The 15,092-nt window shown below is 38.6% G+C and overlaps 1 protein-coding gene across 5 annotated transcripts in view; it reads right to left on the reverse strand.

The window, feature by feature from the left end:
- TNNI3K (TNNI3 interacting kinase) overlaps positions 1-15,092 on the reverse strand; it is a 278,366-nt gene that overhangs the window by 102,098 nt on the left and 161,176 nt on the right. For all 5 annotated transcript variants that reach the window (XM_047788640.1, XM_047788642.1, XM_047788639.1 and 2 more), the window contains 2 exons: positions 3,422-3,474; positions 2,396-2,448 (listed from right to left, as the gene is read on the reverse strand). In XM_047788640.1, coding sequence (XP_047644596.1) covers positions 2,396-2,448; positions 3,422-3,474 — 106 coding nt within the window. The remainder of the gene's footprint in view (positions 1-2,395; positions 2,449-3,421; positions 3,475-15,092) is intronic.

Genomic DNA, 15,092 nt, shown 5'->3' on the forward strand with positions numbered 1-15,092 from the left:
AATTGAGTAATTAGAAAACTTACATAAGGCCACATAACTAGTAAGAAACAAAATGGCCTTCAAAATAAATCTAGAGTAGAGCTGTGCTTAAAGACTCTGCTAGTATAAATGAATGTTACTTCCTATTGGTGAAACTCAATTCGATTCCACTCAACAAAAGGTTATTCAGTCAGAGAGCCTCAACTGGCTGCATTTTAGAAACACCTGGGGGAACTTAAAAATGATACATGTACTTAAGATCAACTCCAGGCCAATGAGATCAGAATTTCTGGGTATTGGATTCAGGTAGGTTGCTCTTACAAAGTTTCCATAGTGACATCAATGTGCAGCCATGGTTGAAACCCAGTTAGCTACCTCTATGTTACAGGTACTAGGTAAGATCTGTGTGCTGTCAAAAAGGACTCACTCTTCCCACCTCCCTCATATCCTACCATTCTTCTCCTTGCTTATTCCACTCCAGTCACTCTGGCCTTGAACACATAAAGGACTCTGCTTCCTCAGAGCCTTTGCACTTACTGTTCCCCCTTCTACACTGCTCTTTTCCTCTCTCGGCTGCCCCTCACATAGGTCTCCTATCAAGTGTTATTTTTCCCTTTCGCTCGTCTAAATGGCACCCCTATCACTCTCTCTTCATATACTCTGCTTTGTTTTTCCTTCATAACACTTATCACCACCTGGTATATATTTGTTAATAGGTTCAGTGTTTACCTTCTTCTATTGGAATATTAGCTCCATAAACACAAAAACTTTATTTTGTTTGCTGAAATACCCCCAGTTCCTAGAAGAATGTCTGGCAGCTAACAGGGGTTACATAAATATCTGTTGGACAAATGAGTGAAATCTAATTGGGGAAACCAACATGCTTAATCCTACTTATAATACAACTTGGTCCACGATGTGGCTCCTACCTTTCTCTCTAACTTGTCTCTCGCTTTCTTTTCCTCACATGGTGTATGCCAACAAGGCCAAGCTATTTGAAGTTCCCCAGGAAGGCTGGTGTTTCTCATCCTCCCCTGTGCCTTTTCTCATACTGTTGTTCACTCAGGCTAAATTTGATTTATTCCTATTCATTCCACCTGAGTTCCTGTGATACTTTGTCACATCACTATGACTAACATTAAGTCTTATGTGCTTATTATCATGATTTTCCCACTAGGAAATGAGTTACTTGACATCAAGGACTAAGCTTTTATCAGCATTTTGAGGTCCTGGCTCTCTGTACAATGCTCAGTACACAGTACGTCCTTGATAAATGTTTGTTGAATGAATAAGTGTACCATCTAGTGGTGCAAACAAAGTGCTACAAAAGCACAGAGAAAAGTATATGCGGAGGAGGTGGGAGAGGAAGTTTATGGAAGGCACGTAAAATGGATACAATTTCCTGGGCCATGAAAGATAAATAGACTTCCACCAGGAGGGATGTGGTGAAAGGCAGAGAATGTGACACTGGTTGAGTCACAGGGCTGTGCAAGTGTTTGGGGAATAGTCAGATGGCTTGTAAGTGGGGGCACAGAGAATGTTTAATGGGAGGAGAAGGGCTTTGGGGTTAGATTTGGGGGTGGGGTATAACACTTCAAGCATCACTGATGGTTTACAGGAAGACATGAATTATCAGAAGCCAACACTTGGCTAATGTTGCAAAGAATGAACTGGAAGAGAGGATTAAAGCTAGAAGCCTGGAGCAATGGTCCAGAAAAGAGATGAAGAGGATCTGAGCTGAGGCAATGGTAAATGAGTTTGGGAAGAACTTTGAAAAGGAGAAGACATAGAAACAAAGAAAGTGACTGAGTAATGTGTAAGCAGAAGCAAGAAAAGGAAGGAACAGGAAACTAGTCCAAGCTTGGGTAATTAAAGAACACAGCTAGTCCAGAGAGAGAAGGGTAACTTTTTGTGGGGAGGGGACAGGAGAAGGCAGATAATGAATCTAGTTACAGACATTTTGAGTATGTTTTTGTTTGCTTCAGATGATATAATTTATATTTTTCTTAAACATTAATGCTTGGTGTTAAAGTGGAAAGTTACGAATTGTTAATAGATGTGGGTAAACTCTGGATTTTATGGATACCTAATAAATGTTACCTCTATTACTTAATAAGGAGATCTAAACATGAAAGCCAATTATCTATGCCCACCATGTCTTTTTCAATTATATTTGAAAGAAATCCTGTTTTATTTTTCTGTAACATTTCCGAATATACATTGAATCTGTTTCTCTAACAGAGCCTTGGAATCATTCTTTGGGGGGCTTACTGAAAATAAAAACATAAAACTCCACCCCGCCCTTGGGACAATGACATTTATTCCAGTTAAAGCTGCTTTTATCTCTCTTCCTCTCATGCTGGGTTTATACATTTTAATTGTTTTATAATTATAGAGAACAGGAGCAGCAGCATACCCCAGGTTGTTTTGTCATGTTGTCTTCATCCAGAGACTGCAGAAATCTTGATTCTGAGGAAAACAGAAAACAAATTCATTTTAAAGGAAGTATTTTAAAACCAAGGTAAAAGATTATAGCTAACATTTTGAAACCCCAAGAAACCTCTCCTATAGAATTCTTTCTTATTTTAATTTTTCTTTTCTGTTTATATTTCTATTTTTAAAAAATTTTTATCATAGGAGTTCCTGTCGTGGCTCAGTGGTTAACAAACCCGACTAGTATCCATGAGGACACGGGCTCAATCGCTGGCCTCGCTCAGTGGATTAAGGATCTGGTGTTACTGTGAGCTGTGGTGCAGGTTGCAGGTTGCAGATGCAGCTCAGATCCAGTGTTATAGTGGTTATGGCGTAAGCAGGCAGCTACAGCTCAGATTTGACCCCTTAGCCTAGAACCTGCGTATGCCACATACGCGGCCCTAAAAAGACAAAAATAAAAAATATTGTTATAGTTGATTTACAATGTTCTGTCAATTTCAGCTGTACAGCACAGCAAAGTGATCCAGTTATACATATATATATACATTCTTTTTCTCATAATATTTTCCATTGTGTTCCATCACAAGCAATTGGGTATAGTTCCCTGTGCTATATACAGCAGGATCTCATTGCTTATATATACCAAATGCAATAGTTTGCAACTACTAACCCCAAACTCTCAGTCCATCCCACTCCTTCCCCCTCCCGCTTGGCAACCACAAGCCTGTTCTCTTTGTCCATGAGTTTGTGTCTGTTCTGTAGATAGATTCATTTGTGCCATATTTTACATTCTACATATAAATGATATCATATGATATGTCTTCCTTTCTTTTAGCTGAGGATGTGAAAGAGGAAAAACTGAAAAAAAATGCTACACATTGAAATTAGAACTATTTAGAGAAGTAGAGCTGTAAGCGTGAAATCCATTTTCAGATTCATCATATAATAACAGCACCAATGAGGAATGAAGATACTGATGTTATTTGGGGATTATTCAAGGAAATCTCACCTCCAAAATCTGCCACCACGGCATGCCCATCCTCATAGAGAAGAATATTGTGACTGCAAGAAAAAGGAGATTTTGAATAAATGTTACTGTTTCCTAATCTGAATGGCCTCTTAAGGAAGAGGCTGATAGTCATCGTTTATTTACCACAGAGGCTCAATGATTCCCAAAAGGCAAAAAGGCGTCTCAGATTAGTGGCTTTGATTTTATTTTGCTAATTCAAAGGGAATATTTAAAAAATGTGATCATCTTATACCTCATTTTGAAAGTATACAAAGTATCCTACTTTAAATAAATCTTCTAAACTAGTCAATAAAACACATTAGCTGGAGATGAGTATTTCAGCGCTTTGAAGCTCATTTGCTAATAAAACGTGGCTTATAGACAACAGTGAAAGGTATCTGTGAGCATATCAGAGTCAGAGCAAGGTAATAAGTTTTCTGGAACCCTTCACAAAGGACAGTTTAAGGCAGGACCCAACATGAAGATAGTTAAAAAAAAAAAAAATCTGTGGAAAATGTCTAGGTCACTATGTTCTAGCTAAAATCTCCGGACAAAGAAATGTTTTTAAGGCCTGTGAAATGAGTCTGGCTAAACTACTTTTTAAGGTCTTGAGGAGGAAAATATCTAAAGGTCATTCAAGCCTCCTTTGCAAACCAGAATTCAAGCTAGATCAAGGCCATCCTTTTCAAGAAGTGAATCAAGTCTGGGACAGTCCAAAGGGAGCTCATTCCTCCCACATACTGGTGAACTGAGTTATGAGATATCTTACGAATAAATGTACAATGGCCCAAGATTTTTCTTATGAAAATCTTCTTACTTGTGAGTGTATCTTGTTGAATGCCTTTATGCTCATTTCACATTTGACTTCTAAATGAACCATTTCAGCATTAGGAGCTCTCATTGGATTTCTTTTAGTGCACATAGGCCAGACTATGTTTATTTATCTGCTCTATTCTTAACTGTTTTGCTTCATGAACAAAAAAGGGAAAATTTTATTTTATTTTTTTAGTCCTAATTACGGTATGATATTGAACCACTTATATAAGTGATTTCAGGTACTAAGTTGAACCTTATACTAAAGTTACTTTTGACCATGTCTTGTATCATCAATGAATTTTATTTCTGTGGTATACACTTAGTCCTCTTTTCAACTATTACAAAATCTAGAGTGTGTTCAAGGTCACTTTGCTTGGAAAGCCCAATGCAGAAGAACTGAAGATGTCAAAATAAAAACCCCAAAGACATTCTCTTTAACTGTAAATTATTAATACGTGCTATGATAAAGACACTGTCATGATAAAGAACTCTACAGCATCAGGAGCTCTCTGGAAGTGCAGATTCAACAAGAAGAATACATCAAAATGCTGTACTACTAGATTCCTTGAAGGATTTAGGCAAGTTTCTATACCACAATCCCTTAGCCTATCCAAGGATAATGAGTGTTTCATTTCATAGATATCATTAAAACACATGCTAAACATGGATTACCAATCAAATTAAATGATTATGTGTATAATATCCTATCCATTATTTTAATTTTAATTCAAATTAATTATCTAGAACAATGGTTATCAAAACAATTAGCAGCATATTCTCAATATATGAAACTGCTGCCCTAGTTAAAAACAGGGAAGGGCTCACAGATTCCCTTAACCTCTACCAAAACAGCAGTCTTTGAGGCAACAGCTTAAAACCATGGATCTAGAGAAGCCCCCAAATAAGTTCATGTCTAGGAAACATTTTATTTTATCATTTCTTTGTTTAAATTTCTTCTAAAGTAAATACTTATACTACTAAGAAAAAGGATGCTAATACTAGCTAACTGGTGTTGGAGTGGTGAAGTATTTAACAAAATTTTACTCTTCTAGCAAAGAAACAACAGCCATTTTGGTCACTGGGTTGCCCAGTGCCTCATGGTATGAGAGGCAGGATGTCTCAGGATGCAGGGATTATGCTCATTGTTGTACCTCCAGCATTTTTAGCACATGCTTATTTCTGGCCCACTGCTTATATTCCTTACTGCATAGGTGTATCCAACAACACATTTTTTTTGGCCATGTCCATGACAGGTGGAAGTTCCCAGGCCAGGGATTGAAGCCATGCCATGGCAGCAATCCAAGCCACTGCAGTGACAATACTGCATACTTAACCCACTGTGCCACAAGGGAACACCAATTTTTTGAACAAATAAAAGGAACTTAAAATAGACAGTCATAAATTTGGAAGGGTAAAGACTACATTAGCTAATCAGCGAGTATGTATTGAATACCACTTATCAATCTATAAATATTTAAAATTCATAGACTGCTATGATTGGCAGATAAATTAGTACTAACCTAGTTTAACCCTCTTAGATCCAAGAGGAGGTGTTCGAAGCTCAGAGAATTTAGGCGTAGCACCAGATATTTTCTAGGTAGCTAGTGGTAGTGAGGATATAGGACCCAATTCTTCTAGGCCATTATCTCAGATCTTAGAACAGTGCCTGGCAAATAGTAGGTAATCAGTGAATTTGATGAATTATGCTTATGTCATACTGTGGATCTTTCCTCAAAGCATGGTACTCTTCACATTATAAAGACAGTCTGGGAGGTGTAAAGTGATATAAATCACAGATTCCATCTTCAAGGAACTTATAATTGGCTGATGAAAACCAAGATAAGTGTGGGTAAAATAAGAATTCAAAGAAAATAGCACAGGTTAAAAAAGAAATTAGCTTTGGGAGTTCTCTTGTGGAGCAGTGGGTTAAGGATCTGGCACTGTCATTGCAGAGGCTTGGGTTTGGAAACTTCCACATGCTGCAGGCATGGCCCCCAAAAAATTAGCTTTGAAGTGGGACTTGAGGGACAGTCAGTAAATCTACAAATATTGAATGAGAGCTGCTCATGTGCCAGGAAATTTCCTATGCTCTTATATGCTGGGATATAGTGGTGATCAAGACACACAAAGAGCTTATGAGCTTACAGTGTAGTGAGGAGAAAATGATGCAGAGACAAAGGGGGAAAGATATATAGGTCAGGGAAAATCTTGGTGAAGGCCAAGAGTTGGGAATGTGTGCAGTCTGTAAGAGGAATTAAAAGAGGGATATAATTACTAAATTGGAGACTACATGCTGGAGAGTCATGGGGGGAAACTGAGTGGAGATGCTGTTCTATTATAAGGGAATTGGAAAGCCAGAGAGAGAATTCTGGCTTGATACAAGAAGCTAGCAAGTTTTTACACATAGTGTACAATGCTTTGAAAGCAAGTGACTCGTGTTCAAAAATATTTTGAAGTACTATGTACTGAAGGGCAAAAATAATAAGGAAAAGCGGAAAACAAAACAAAAGAAAGGATGAATCCATTGAAATATTTGAAAGTGTCTAGATCTTTGGACAGCTTACATATAGAGGACAAAAGGGAATAAAAAAACATAGGATCACCTTCAAGTTTTCTATTTTAGAATTCCTAGGCAGAAAGCAATAATATATCCAATTAGAAAGAGTTGCCTTACTAAAAATCCTGTGAATTTTTAATGAAAAGCATAGTGACTGACTTGAAAGGCTAAGGAACCTGACTAAAGTCATTGTTGTGCTTGGCAAGTTTGGACTCACCAGATAAATAGCTATTATTTTTATTAAACTGAAATAACATTCAAAATGAACTCTTGTGTCCTCAAGAAACAATAGCAAATTAAACAAAACAAAGATGCAGGGACAATTTAGGAACATAAAGACAATGTGAGTTCCTAGCAGCAAATGGGGCCAAATGTCAAAAAGGATGCTGTGAAAATGACACTGCAGAATGAAAGCACTTTGGGAAGTGCTGGAATAAAACAAAATGTTCTTTTCACCTTAAGATAGCCTTTTGGATTTGCCTATTCCTTCTCTAAATGCTCAGTAATACAGAAAACTAATTCTTAGAACTATTTATGATTCATCCATTCATTTTTTTTTTTTTTTTTTTAGCTAGTGCTAAGCCATATTTCCTACCTGGAGTGAAATAAATGGAGGGAGACAGGTAGGGATGAAGCTGACAGAATCCATGCTAATCAGTGACAGCAGCAATGCCTACCAGTCTGTGTCACGTCAGAGTCAGAGAGGTCATCTGAGGGTCGCCAGCATCAGAGTGGAGGGTCCCTAGAGGAAGTGCTACCAAGGAATGCTCGCCAGGTAGAAGTGAGTTTGGTGAGCCCATTACAGGAAGTTAAGTAGATAAAGGTCAACACGTCTTTCATTCTTACAGTAATTTTTAGCATTTCTGGATTTAACATTTTGATTTAATCTAAGTGAGTGTGATTCTGAAAGTCATGAAAAATGTGTGATTCTGTAGTGTCAAGTGAGGCTTCAGCTCAGAGGCAAGCTGCTTTGGCTGACAAATGTGCTGGGTCAACCTGGCAGTGTCAGCAGCTCAAAGGGCTTTCTTGCCACCATGGCCATGGGTGGGTCGTCCTGCATTGCAGGAGAAATGATATGGAGTAACGGTGTTCACCCCTCTGAGGACTGCTCAGCTTTACTCTCCCTGCTTTGGAGGCTTAGTTTTGTGTTAGAAACTGCAGTCTTTGCCTTCAAAGGGAATAGTGTCTGACTGGAAATGAACTGTAAACTAAAAGGAAGAGACATCATCATCCACAGCTAGAATTTAAAGTGGTTTTCGCTGTGAGGGACCTAGCGAGGAATGCAGTGAATGTAAGAATTGGTTTTGAAAAAGATTATTAACAAAGAAGACAAAGGGGCTTAATAGGAAGGACAGGGGGTAGTATGTAGGACAAGGACCTAAAGTCAGAACACCTGGTTTTTGCTCAAGTCCTGGGATTTTGAGCAAATTATAATATTTATATTTTTTTGCGTCTTCCTTTCTTATCTTTAAAAATTGTAAGAGAAATGAAAGAAATTAAAAGAGGTCACCCATGGAATTTTGTAAACTGTGAACTGCTAAATCAGTATTTGTTACTATCAATAAACATAAGACCCAGCTTATGGAGTGTTTGTACAACTTAATTGCAAGTGCACAACTGCGTACCTGTCGGGTGTACATGAGTCTTGGAAGTAAAATGACTACCTGAATCAAAATCCACAATAGAAACTGCCTTTATTATGGAATATTTCAGCTCACTCTTAGCTCTAGAGAGTCTCTTGTCCTTCCATTTCCCTTGTCTAATTCTACAGAACTATCACTGCTTTGATTGAATGACTCCATTTCACCTCAAGGAATCTTTGTTCCCCTGAGTGCATTGATACGGCAGTATTTGGACTTGGCTCCAGCTTTGTATTTTATCATGAAGCAAATGATTTGGGTCAATTGTTTATGTAACTAGAACTGAGTATTTATCTCTTTGAAGTATCTGTCCCTTACAGATCATGCCACAATAAATTTCTTTTAACCTTAACAATGCATGCACTTAGCAGAATACACAAGATAACTGAGGGCAAGATTTACTTCATCCAAAGAAGCGAGGCAAGTACAACCCATGCTCTGACCTTCAGTTCTTTCTTCCACAGTAATACAGTTCATTTTCAGAAAAGAATAAGCTGTTTTCAATGTGATGTGTGTATATGTGTTTATATCTTTTAAGTGTTTTCTCCAGTTTTCCTTTAAACAAAAGTGAATGGAAATTAAATTCTGCTGGTTCCTTGCCACAAAAGAAAATTTTCTCCAACCTCAGAACTGAATTAATTTAATGAAGTCATTATGTAGGCATCATGAGTCTTTTCAATTTAATTGCCTGTATTGAAAATTTACCTAAAGTGCTCAAATGATTCATAATCAGTTGGTTATGCACTATAGTCCAATACTAATTGTCACTATTAATCAGACCAGCCTGATTATTAGACCATTTTCCAATTCTGACTTTCTTTCAAAGCCAGACTGAAGTTCCTGGTAGCCTTCGAAGGACCAAGGTGACTTGCAACTCTCACTCCACTGCCATTAAGAGGTTTTTTTTTTTTTTTTTTAAAGCCACTTAAAAAAATCACATAAATATTAATTCACTTTTTTTCTGAATTATAGAACCATGTAATTGCCTGTGTCAGTTGCTACTAACAAACACTAGTTTAAGGGCACCATGGCCAACCTCTCTGTGTCCTTATTTGAAGAGATGACAGCCCTAGAACTGCAAACCTAATAACAGAACAGCAATGCTTCCCAGACTTCCTATAAGCCACTGTTTTCTGTTATATGCCTGAAGGTGATTCATTTACATGATTAAAGACACATGGCTATCGGCATGCCTGGAAGCATTCCAAGGGTTAAATCAGTGGAAGCAATTAGGCTTCATTTTCAATCTCATCACACTGTGAAAGTCATTAGTTTACAAACACATCTGCCTGACAAGCAATCGCTCAGACCTGATGCTGAGGAGGCTTGGATCTGTCTGCTGCCATATTTTGCCAGTGGGGCAGTGGTGCTACTGCTGGGCCAGGACTCCTGTACTGCCACAGACCTCTCTCTGGGGAGCACGGGCTTCATGACCTCCAGTATAGGCAGCTACACTGCTCTCTCCCCTCCAGCCTCCCTTGAGAACCCTTCTGAACCTTTGCCATTGGCAAACTCAATGTGGCTTCTTTACCTCTGAGTATGGGACCTCCATACCTTGAGCTGCATCCAATTTGTTTTGAGTATAATCTAAGGTGCCAACTAGACCCTTGAAATGTGGCACAGCTCATGTATACTTGCTTTGGAGCTGTGTACCCTTTCCTAAAAAAATGCTTCCATGTCATCTAGATTAGATCTTGGTAATCCAGACATATTCTCATAGTCCCTCTTTTTTGGTATTTTTCTGGCTCTGATTTTTTTTTTTTTCTATCTCTGCTTCTTACTTCATTAGGTAACAAAAACTAATTAAAAACTTCATGAGGGGTGACGGCTGGAGGTCCTGGGTTTGAGCCCAAGATGGTGAGGACAGTACATCTGGGTTCAGAGAACTTACTGATATGTACTTATTGTGTATGTTATGTGGTGACTGGACTCTCAGCAAACACTTGAGGGTCCCTTACAATTTGGGCTGCATGTGGAAACCTGGTAACAGTTGTACAGTAACATCAGAAATCACATACTCTGCTTCATAGCAAATAAAGCCTCTACCTATACTCTGTTGTTATCGGTTCTCAGTTGTGCCTGTGGCATGTGGAAGTTCCCAGGGCAGAGATCAAGCCTGTGCCACCACAGCAACTCAAGCCACAGCAGTGACAACACCAGATCCTTAATCCACTGAGCCACCAGGGGGCGCCTCCACTTATATTCTTTTTTTTTCTTTTTCTTTTTTTAGGGTCGCACCCATGGCACATGGAGGTTCCCAGGCTAAGGGTCAAATTGGGGCTATAGTTGCCAGCCTATGCCACAGCCACAGCAATGCCAGATCTGAGCCGTGTCTGTGACCCACACCACAGCTCACGGCAATGCCAGATCCTTAACCCACGAGTAAGGCAAGGGATTGAACCTGCAATCTCATGGTTCCTAGTCGGATTCACTTCCACTGTGCCATAATGAGAACTCCATCCTCCACCTATATTCTTGATGCTCAAGAATGCTTCATACCTTGGGGTTCAACATAAACTATTCCAGGATTCCTGCCTTGGAAAATTTGTTGCTCTTCTGCAAGAAATGTGAAGCCTCTAAAACTCATTTCTTAGATTTTATTTTGTCAGGGCACCCTTCTTGCCAAGGCCAGAGATGCCCAAGTTTAGATTTCTCTATTAATCTTTTTGAAGGTAGTCCTTCACTAAAAATACAAATTGTAATTTTATTTGTTCATGCTGCCGGAAAGTGACCCTAGATTGGCTTCATATAGACTGACCTGAATCTACCCCTGGTCCTTGGGAAAAGGCATGCAGGAGAAGTTCAGAGAAGAGCAGCTCCCCAAATCACTCAGGAACAGCAATATACTGATCTTGTACATCATTAGGTAAGAAAGAAGGAATTTACTGAAGTCCCTTATCATGAACTTCTAAACACTGAAAGCCTAATTTCAGTGAACTCTTGGAAACCATGGAAACAGAAAACTCCAATAAAATGCAAAGGATTGAAGAACCTTGACTTTTCTTAAAACAAACTCCAGTCTGTCAGTAGAAGTATATTTGAAGGCTTATTTCTAAAGCTACTGGATTTGTCCCATTGCCAGTGGGATTGAAGAGGTGGATTATAAGATTTGTATTGTGGTTAAACCCATTTATTGAGGGTAATGTGAAAAAAAACTCTACACTCTTCACTTACTATTTGCTCAGCACCATGAAATGTGAACAGAGCAGTGATAATGACTGAATAAATCTAACCACACACACATACACACACACTATTGATTGTGAGGCTTCTGTGAGCTAGTGCCCTGGAACCAACAAGGAGGTATAATTTTCATTCCTATGTATGGCTACAGTTATTGCTTACCCTTATTAATAGGGCAGGGATCTTAGGTATGCAAACTGAAAAATGGAACACTTTTGAATGAGAAAGTAACAATCAAGGTAATATCAACGGAATCAACAGCTAAGATTCACTATATATCATGTGTTTGATTTTAATTTAAAATTGAGAAAGGGAGAAGGATATTGGAAAACATCATATTGACTTCATTTTCTTTGTAGGGTCTAATATTTTTCTAATGCATTGGGACCATGGATAAGCAGAGGGTTTTGACTCCAGAGAGTTGGTTGTGAAACCTCTGTTTGAGGGGGAAGTCACAGGAGGACAGTGGGGGAAATTTTCTCCTACAAAGCACACAGTCAAAACTTTGAGGAAGGATGAAAATGGCCAAGATATGTGACACTGAAGTTTAGAAAAGTAGTAGTTAACTGTCCTGGTTACCAAAATCAAGTCACAATTCCAAGAGCATCAAAAAAATTCCCAGCTTTTGCTGCTTCCAATATCATCTGAATATTGCTTCCTAGTCACTTTTCCCCAAACTGATTTTTAAATATACTAAAACCTCTAAGATCTGCATGCAAACCCCACTTTGTAAGCCCTAATATGCACTGGACATTTACATGTGAGGAGAGAACATGAGTCTGCCAACATAAAACACAGAAAATCCTACAAAAATCTTTGAAGCAGAAACTTGGGTGACTTAACCAGAAGATACAACAAGCAATATTTTAGGATTTGAAAGGATGTTAGAGGTTATTAAATGACCTGTTTATAAAGAAAGAATTTGAAGAGCTTTGTTTTCCGTCAAGGTCAGTACTGGATCTCCTAATAACTGTTCATTTTCCTGCCTCACTTACTTCATTTTCCCTGATATCTGAGGATTCCAGCAGGTCCGCAGCCCAAGTTAAGTATAGAGACTCAGATGCTAAGAGCACCCACTACAGACGACCCAGATCCACTTGTACCCAGACGGGTCAAAGGACTCTTCTCACTGCATTTAAGAGAGCAGATCCAATACCAACTCTTTGGGAATGTGCCACAGGTTTTCTGAGTGTTTCTATTTAACACTCAGACACAGGAGGTCTGTGATCAATCCTCTATCTCTGCATGTCAAAATTAAATCTTAGACACCAGTGGGGGAAAAGGACAGAGATATATGAAAAACAAGTAAGAGAAGAAACATCTGAGTTCAGCATGACAGATACCACTGATATTTTGTGTGCCAAGTTTTCTGTTAAAAGACCTTAAAGTAGGTATACATGTGTCAAACCCAGGAGGCCTGAGCTTAAAAATAACAGCTGAGAGGCAAGCTGGGCTTTATCAATAAATACGGTTTTCTGTATTAAATAGAGCAGCCCTGGACTTGGGCAACTCCAGGAAAGCAGGTGAGGTGGCTCTATCTCTAACAAACAGAGGCTGTGCTCCTGCAGGGCTCGACCTCTATGGAGTGTCTCCTTCTAACTCTCAGGATGAGCCACAGATGAGTGTTTTAAAAAGTATGGCTTCAGGGGAACTTGTTTGCCATCCTTTGGGAAGCAGGGATTTGCAGGTAACTTGGGAAAGGAAACCGTTTACCTGCTGGACTAATCTGACACTGCAGCTTTTACTGCGCTATCTCCACCTCCCTCAGTGAGCACGAGGAGACTAAGTGCCCATGCCTCTGCAAAAGGGCAGGTAAAAAACGTACTTAATCCCACATGCCTTCCTTCAAGGGCACTTTGAAAATTCAAAAGAAATGAACGGGTCTTTTTTTTTTTTTTTAATTTCCTGAGTCGTTCAGCATCTCTCCGGTGGCTGTGAAGAGGAGCAGTTAGCTTTTTTCAAGATACTGGATGGTCCATCCCTATGGGATAGAAGTCAGAAATGTAACTCATCAGCCATGACAGTTTGGGGCTATTTTAGTTCTAACCCTTTGTCAAGGCTGCGTGGCTGTCCCCACCATATCCCCCAGCCCTTCTTCCCTCTCTCCTTTACTTTGTTCCTGTTGTCTCTTCAAGTTTGAATTCACGTCCAACTTTTTTTTCTAAATAAATACTCCATTTTTCAACACCCAGTGCAATGATTTCTTCTTATCCTGGCTTTCCCAGTGATTGCCCCAAGTATGATTATAAGCTCCATAGGAGCACAATCCGTGAGTCAGGGAAATTATTGGTGAACAATTAACTCTTATTGAATTAAATTTTCTCTTGATCCTAGAGAAGTGAAGGTAAAGAAAGAATTAAAATGATGGGGGATTTTATGGAGTGGTTATACTCAGCAGTGACTTTTCCTAAATTCTATAGAACTGAATTCCGCAGTTACTCTGACCACATTGTTGTGTTATATTTTCTATAATAGAGCCAAATTTGTGACTTAAAATAAATTATCTGAGACTTAAGACCTTGATTTCATTTTTTACCCTTATTCCAGTCAAATTTTTATCTGTCAACTTCTTATATAATCAGTATTCCCTTTGGACAATTGATCATCTAAGAGTATGTTTATTAGTATCTCATTTGTAGAAAAGAACTACCTATAGGAGATTTTTCAATGTTAGGCATGGTATTAGGTATTAGATAATAATAATAAATAACACAATATAACTATGTGCTAGGCACAGTTCTGAGGAATGCATATTAACCTATTTAATTGACACACAATCCTATGAGGCAGGTATAAAAAAATCATTCAATTTTAAAAATGAAGAAATTGACTCACAGAAAGGTTAAGTAACTTCCCTAAGGTAACACAGCTAGTTACTTTGAATTCCTAATTTCATTTAGTTTCCATAGTAGTCTTATAAGATGGTATTAATATTTCATCTTATAGCTGAGGAATTGAGGCTGTGAAGCTTAAAATAATTTTCCTTAAGGGTACACATTTGGTAAAAGTGTCAGAATTATGATTAGAATCCACTCTAGTTGCCTTGAAAATTCATTTCCTTTCCTCTGCACATGCTTTGTTAGGTCATATAGAACAGTTTAAGAAAAATTAAATTGGAAGGTATAGCTTAAATTTCTAATTTGTTGCCTTAATTTAGAAACATTTATTTTGAATAGTATTTTTAATGAAAGCAAAGAGGATGCATGTTTAAATAGCAAAGACTATAGGAGTTCCCATTGTGGCTCAGTGGAAACAAACCTGACTAGTATCCATGAGGACTCAGGTTCGATTCCTGGCCTTGTTCAGTGGGTTAAGGATCCAGAGTTGCTGTGAGATGTGGTATAGGTCACAGATGTGGCTCGGATCTGGTGTTTCTGTGGCTGTGGTATAGGCCAGAAACTGCAGCTCTGATTTGACTCCTAGCCTGGGAACCTCCATGTGCCGTGGGTGCAGCTCTAAAAAGACAAAATGAATA

The sequence above is a fragment of the Phacochoerus africanus genome, chromosome 8 (genome assembly GCF_016906955.1).
Source record: "Phacochoerus africanus isolate WHEZ1 chromosome 8, ROS_Pafr_v1, whole genome shotgun sequence".
Lineage (NCBI taxonomy): Eukaryota > Metazoa > Chordata > Mammalia > Artiodactyla > Suidae > Phacochoerus > Phacochoerus africanus.